Source organism: Cyclopterus lumpus, chromosome 6 (genome assembly GCF_009769545.1).
Source record: "Cyclopterus lumpus isolate fCycLum1 chromosome 6, fCycLum1.pri, whole genome shotgun sequence".
Taxonomy (NCBI): Eukaryota; Metazoa; Chordata; class Actinopteri; order Perciformes; family Cyclopteridae; genus Cyclopterus; species Cyclopterus lumpus.
In genome coordinates, this window is record NC_046971.1 from 5,042,133 (window position 1) to 5,049,097 (window position 6,965).

Sequence of the window (6,965 nt, forward strand, 5' to 3'; positions counted from 1 at the left end):
GGCAGTCAGATATTGATGAATCGACGGCCCGTCTCTCTCTCTCTCTCTCTCTCTCTCTCTCTCTCTCTCTCTCTCTCTCTACCTCTCTCTCTCTCATGTGAAAAGACAAAACTGGCAAACAGGCAGACACAGGTACCAGCAGCCCCAGTAACACCAGTTACCTTTCTTATCTCCTCAGAGCTGTTCACTATGCCGCCAGTAAAGAGATTTTCTGTGTCGTTTGCCAGGCATCCGACTAATGGTATGTCTGCTTTCATTCAAGTTTTTTTTATTTTCGACACTCCTCCCAGTTGTTCCTGTTATCAATTAAAATTTGAAAGCGTTTCTGTTTCACACACTCACACCCTCCAGTGTTTGTTGTACCTTGTGTTGTTGTTGTTGTTGTTGTTGTTTTTCACCTCCTTAACTCTGCTCTGCCTGCACTTCTTTTGATTCTGCCGTCTCTTCACCGGACGGATAATCTGTGCACTCATCATAATACATCCTCACCTGCACTCTTTTTGTTTTTGTGTTAATTTCAAATCATTCTGTTAATTTCTTAGTTTGGGCAATTAAAATAAAAATAAAAATATATATATATATATATATATTTAATTCTGACCGCATCACTGATTGGTGAAGTCAGACATGTTTTGCCTCACTCAGCAGTGATGTCACGTTGCACCGACTCACCCCGGAGTGCACGTGCACGTCACTGCAGCCAGGTGAGAGGTCACAGAGGTCAGCAGGTCGAGATACTCGGGGGGTGGGGGGGGGGGGGTGAATGTGGAGCGCCGCACGGAAATCAGATTTTGGACTGTCGGTCTTATTGACTTCTGCTGCTTTTTATTTGACCTCCGCTTTTATTTTGTTAGTTTGCTCTGAAATGGAAACTGTGGGATTTGAGCCGGTTGTCGGTGGTTTGAGGCCACAACGTTGCCGCTGACGCGTAGTCAAGGCGACTGAGGGGGGGGGGGGGTCAAACGAGGTCGGGGGATCGAATGCACTTTCTCCTTTGAGTTTTCTCGGCTCCCTCCAGATTCAACGTTCTCTCTCTCTCTCTCTCTCTCTCTCTCTCTCCCCCGAAGCCGCGCTGCTCTTTCAGTCGTTTCCACAGCTGTACTTCCTCTTCCTCTTCCTCTCTTCCTGCCTCTCCTCCCCTTTTAGAGCCCTCAGACGAGCTCCACGTAGTCCGGCTGCCGGGGGCGGGGCTTCTTCCCGCCGAGCCGGCCCTGCTGGGGTTTGCCCCTCTGGCCGTGGACGGCGTCGTAGCCCACCACCTCATCCACTGCCCCTACCACCTGCGCCTCCTCAAGAGCTGGCTGAAGTCTGGTCAGGAACTCCCAGAATCCCTCCACGGTCAGCCTCTGGAGAACCCCCCCCCTCAAGTGGGGGGCGCTGTTAATGCCAGTTGAGCTTTGCATCTACTGTTGCTCAGTGCTTTACTTTCTCCTTCTGTGCATTTCTTCCTTTTTGTCTTTCGTCCTCGTCCATTTTCATGTGTTCCCATTTTTCTTTTATTTTGCACGTTTGCCGGAGGTGCAGCAAGTTGATAATCGTCTGCACACGGTCCTTTTTTAAAGTCCCAGTGGAGCCTTAATCCTTATTAACGGGACGTGTCTCCCAGTGAAACTGAACGTTTGATCGGCTTGATGAGATTTTAAATGAGGGAACATGTGGCGACACACACACCTAAACCTCCCTCCCCTGCATCGTTGGAGGAGAACGAGGGCGGAAGGAGACCTCAACTACTTAATTTGGGGGGGGATGTAATCTGTTTTTACCATCGAAGACCTACACACACCTGACTCATCGTATCCAGGAGTGTGTAGCAGACCATGTGTCTACTGAGGATGTCTACTATTTTGCATATACAATATTGTGTTCATGGCCATTATACGGTTATTTATAAGGGTTATAACTTTTTAATATTGATAGGAGGACCGGTTGCTCTTCATGGACGGACACGCAGCAGGACCAGAGTCCTCCGGCTGCCACCGGCTTGGCCTTTCGCACCGGGGCGGTCGCCTGTCTCGTCCCTTCATTTTAATTTAATTTAACTTTTTTAAAGAACGACGTGTTTCGAGCTGAATTTAGTTCTTTCTTTCTTTCTTTTTTTTGAGCTTTGTCCCATTTTTATCATCCAAGATGATGTAAAAAGCAGCGACGTGGCAGAAAAGGCAGATTTTCTGCTTGTGGTGTTTATGTTTACGTTGTTTTTAGGGCGTAGAAAGTAGAACGGATCCCATTATTAATGGAGAAAAGCAACGCTGACCAGCATGCTCTCTGGGGGATATGGATGGATGTGCCGCTTCCACCACCATCCATTCCCTATGTTGTTGTTGTTGTGGTCGTTGTTGTTGTTGTTTGATGGTATCGCTTCATCGTGGAGGTCTCTGTCGGGCTGCGCTGAGCGACACTCATTCTGTTCTTGCTGTGTGTGTCGCAGTCGGCTTGACGTGGCTCAGGTGTGTGTTTGTGGTTTTTAAAGTTGTGTGTTTGTGGTTTTTAAAGTTGTGTGTTTGTGGTTTTTAAAGTTGTGTGTTTGTGGTTTTTAAAGTTGTGTGTTTGCTACACGCGTCAGTGCGTCGTTAAACAATTAGGGAAGCGCAATGCACATCGGACACGGCAACGAGAAAGTAATATTGTTGTTTATTATTTCCGATAATTGAATATTGCAGCCGCTCAATTATCGGCGGATTAATACGAAGCCAAATTTCCTTCATTGGCTTTACGCTGCGATGCAGTGAAAGATGATCTATGTTGTGCATCCCCGGAATAACAATATCCATCAGATCAAAGGCCAGATGAAGATCAATAGTCTTCAGATGAATATGTGCAACATGATTGATTACAAACATGTGAATAAATCTTAAGATAATAATAATAGGATTTGCTTTAATACAAGCGTTGTCAATCCACAAATTATTGCAATACAGTTGATCAATAAAGTCTTTTATGGTCTTCACTAAAGGACGCGCCTCCTTTTATCTCCTGATATATCGTATTTTAGATCATCAACTTTCCCTTTTTTTTTTAAAGAAGTAAAACATCGCAGCGTTGCCCTGGACGTTGACGACCTCTGTGATCGACGGGAATGCCGACGCTCCACGTGTCATCCGACTGATTGTCACGTGCACGCTCCCATCACGTGCACGCTCCCATCCACGCGGTGTCTTCGGGTACCATCGACCTCGGAAGGCCCAAAAAACACAAAACGATGTAAACTCGCAACATGACTCAAAGGGATTTGATGCACAGCCTCTCATACACAGCATACGACGCAAATGATCACAACACATCACGCTTTTGTTAATGTCGTCAAACTAACCAAAAGGGGGGAAATTAACCTTTTTTCATAATGCCGATTTGTTTGTTTTAGGTTTCGCGTGGTAACGTTGTGCTGTGTGTGTGTGTGTGTGTGTGACTCCGGAGACGGTAACACGCCATTAAACTCGAGTCGCCTGAAAAGAGTGTGGCTAGTTAACCAAATACAAACTGGCTGCCGAATACCTGCTTGTTGTCAATAAACGTCGGTGAGAGAATGAGCAGTTAAAAACCAGCGTTCCACAAGAGAGCTGCAGTGTCACCGCTCCTCCTCCTCCTCCTCCTCCTCCCCCTCCTCCCCCACCCCTGCGGTCGGATGGACAAGTGGTACGACCCGCTGTGTTTCTGTGTCTCCCGTCTGCGCTGCAGGGTTTGAAGGCTGCTCTATGGTGCCCTCTATCTACCCGCTGGAGACGCTGCACAACTCGCTCTCCCTGAAGCAGGTGGACGAGTTCCTCAGCAAGGTGTGCGAGAGCAGCAGCGAGGCGCACGCCAAGACCATGAGAGGTGGGCCGGCCGCGACTATGGGATGTATGTGATTTAATTTAATGCAGACTAAAGCTTGTTTCTGTTCCAATGCAGCAGCAACTATTTTAAACGTGAAGTATGCCATTTTAAAGGGTTCATGCCAAGGCAGCGCGGCTGGAATTTATGTATGAATAAATGTGTGTTCTATTGAAGTATTTGACAAAAATATGCTATTTTAAAATGTGTTTGGGGAAAGATAAGTTTTGCAAGATATGCGTGCTTTTATTTTATTTTATTTTTTATTTATTTTTATTGATAGTAGGCATTTACAGATGTCTATTAGTTTTACATATTTAGAGCAAGTAGTGTAAAACATAGGATGATATGCGTGCTTTTAAACTGTTTATTTACACATCCGGTCCATTTAAAAAAAAAAAAAAAAAAAAAAAAAAGCTATGTTAAATATATCTTATTAGGACAGTGACACCTTGTATTGGGTCTTTACTCTTAACACATTGGATTTGAGACATTTACCTGGAAGGGTGTTTTGAGGGCGTCACATCCCCCAAATGTTTTTGGTCGACGGTTCTTTGTAAATACACTCGACGGGACTCGAGGGTCGAGTTTGGGACTGAAAAACAGACTGAAAGTCAATCAAAGGATATAATACAATGACTTTTTGAGTTTTAAATCAACTGGTTTTATCCCTAAGTGCAAAAACAATATAAAAACACCGCAGCTGAGGTTCCTATGAAGCCGACTGACCTAGAGGCCGATCGTAACGTGTGTTTTTTTCCGCCCCAGCGCTCTCCAGCCTGTTTGACTCTCAGAGCCAGACGTCGCTCTACAGCCCTCAGCAGCCGCTGTCGTCCTCCGGCTCCGAAACGTCTCTCCGGCCGCCCGGCCAGCCTCTGTGGCGTGAGTGTTTCATTTATTTCGATTCATCAGCGACGACCTTCGCGGTTACAGATATTAATTGTTTCTCATTTTTTCGCTCTGTCGATCTCACTTATCACCCGATGAACGTGGAAGGTGCTGCAGGACAAACGCGACGCTGGTGACACCAGTTTGAGTCATCGAGGCGGGTTTTAATCCGTCAAAAAGACTGAAACTTAACTTTAAAATGTACAGAAATCTCATTTATAAGAGTATATTCTAAGTCAGATTATTGATGTCCACGTGGACGTGCAAGTAACTTGATTTATGAGAATAAAATCTGTGCTTCCGAGCGACAGAGTTGAGTGAATTCCCTTTTGTCTTAAAGATGGCAGCATCCCCTCCAGCGCCGTGTCCAGTGCGGGTCCCTCCTCCCCGACCACAGAGAGCTCCGGCCTGAACTTCAGCTTCAGTGAGTAGAACGTCTGTCTGGAGGCGAATAAACACAAAGACTTCTGGGTATTTTTAGAAGAGATCCTCGGTCCTCGGCGTGTCACCTTTTCCTCTGTCTTCCTGCTCACACACACACACACACACACACACACACACACACACACTGTATTACGAAACACTTCTGCTGTATTAGCATCGCCACTCGGACACGTGCACGGACTCTTCAGCTGCACGTGAAGGAGAGTGAAGACGAACTGGAACCTTCAGCGCTCTAAAGTCTCATCGCCTCGATCGTCCGCTTCAGTTTGTCGACACCTTCATGAAACCAGCTGACATTCAAGACCAGTTGTGCCTTTTAGTTCAATTTGGATGCGGCCTACGATACAACAACAATTTAATATATATATATATATATATATATATATATATATATATATATATATTAAAATATTTTTATTTTCTTCCCTGTTGAGCTGCAGTGTTGTTGCTAGCCAATCACAGCCCAGGCTGAAACTAAACAAGTTGTTTTTTGTTGTTCAAGTTTAGATGTATTATTATTATCATTAATTTGACTTTTAAATGTCGGCACACTGTCGGCTGAAAGTCCTTTTGGACCTTTTGGCAACATTTGTTGCTGAGTTTCGATGAGAAAATCAATGTCTGTCAGTTAAATATGAAGTCACCGCCAGCGGTAGGTTAGCTTAGCACGAAGGTTAGCTTAGCACAAAGACTGGAAACATGTAGCCTGTGAAAAGGAAAAAAACGGAGCCTCCTAATTATTACGTTTTTATTTTGTCTTTTTAATTCATGAAACAACAAAAAAAGAAATTTTAAGAACAATTTTGAGATTTTTATTTGGGGTTTTCTTCTCAAATATTGGTTTTTCATGTGGAATAAACAAACCAGACGTACGTATTTAATTATCGAGCTTTCATGGTGCCGGTTTGTTTCCACTGGACTGAGCCAGGCTGGCTTTCCTTCTCCGTTTCCAGTTGTTGTGCTAAGCTAACCGTCTCCCAGATGTATCTTCATGCTTATCAAATCAAGTGTTTACTTATTTTTAATCGTGTACAAATCGAGCCGGATTCAAAAAATTCAATTATTATTTTCAAGAATCGTCTGCTGTTAGAATGGAAACTCAATTAATCTGTAAACATGCCTTTTAAAAGGAATATTTGATTGAGTATTGTTAAGGGAGGGAGGGGGGGGGGGGGATCGCCTGCTGTATTTTTATTGAGTTTTAATTTTAGAGGGTTTTCAAATCAAAAGTGAATTAAATCAACTCTGTGATTTAGTTTTATTTAACAATTAAAGGGAAGAAAAACTCGATTAAGTAAATGAATGATTTTACAAAATAAACTACTGACTGCAGTCCCCAGATGATGTCATCATTGACGACGATGATGATGAAGATGATGTGTGTGTGTGTATTTAAAATGAGTCATGTTTCTAGGGATTTAAATGAGGCCTCAGGTAGACACGAATCTACAGATGGAAATTGTTGTTTTTTTATCAACATGTGACTGAACTTTCCTTTTCACTTTCAATGAACTGTACTCATAACTGAATTTACTTTAAACTCCAAATCGATGGAGTTTAAACTCTCCTTTAAAGGTTTTGGTCAGTCATAAAACGTATTGGTATTAGGTAGTACTATAGTAGTAGTACTTGTAGTACTAGTAGTAGTGTTGTATTCAGTCATCTCACACAATACAAAGAGTAAACTGTCACACCAAAGTATAAATTGTAGAAATAAAACGTTAATTTGAAGATGAACTGTAACCTGGAAACAGGAGATCAAAGAGTTTTAGATTTATGATGTAGATACTTTTAGTTGTGTATTTATGTATTTAATGTTATTT

The 6,965-nt window shown here is 43.3% G+C and overlaps 1 protein-coding gene across 8 annotated transcripts in view; it reads left to right on the forward strand.

Moving 5' to 3' along the window:
• LOC117731812 (inositol hexakisphosphate and diphosphoinositol-pentakisphosphate kinase 1-like) overlaps positions 1-6,294 on the forward strand; it is a 30,860-nt gene extending 24,566 nt beyond the window's left edge. For 2 of the 8 annotated variants that reach the window (XM_034534278.1, XM_034534279.1), the window contains exons 27-30: positions 179-241; positions 3,676-3,837; positions 4,579-4,692; positions 5,039-6,294. In XM_034534278.1, coding sequence (XP_034390169.1) covers positions 179-241; positions 3,676-3,837; positions 4,579-4,692; positions 5,039-5,130 — 431 coding nt within the window. In that variant the 3' untranslated portion in view covers positions 5,131-6,294. Of the gene's footprint in view, positions 1-178; positions 242-1,067; positions 1,339-3,021; positions 3,627-3,675; positions 3,838-4,578; positions 4,693-5,038 lie in introns of those variants that run through there. The other 6 variants (XM_034534280.1, XM_034534281.1, XM_034534286.1 and 3 more) reach the window with 5 other exon arrangements.
• The last annotated feature ends 671 nt before the right edge of the window (positions 6,295-6,965 follow it).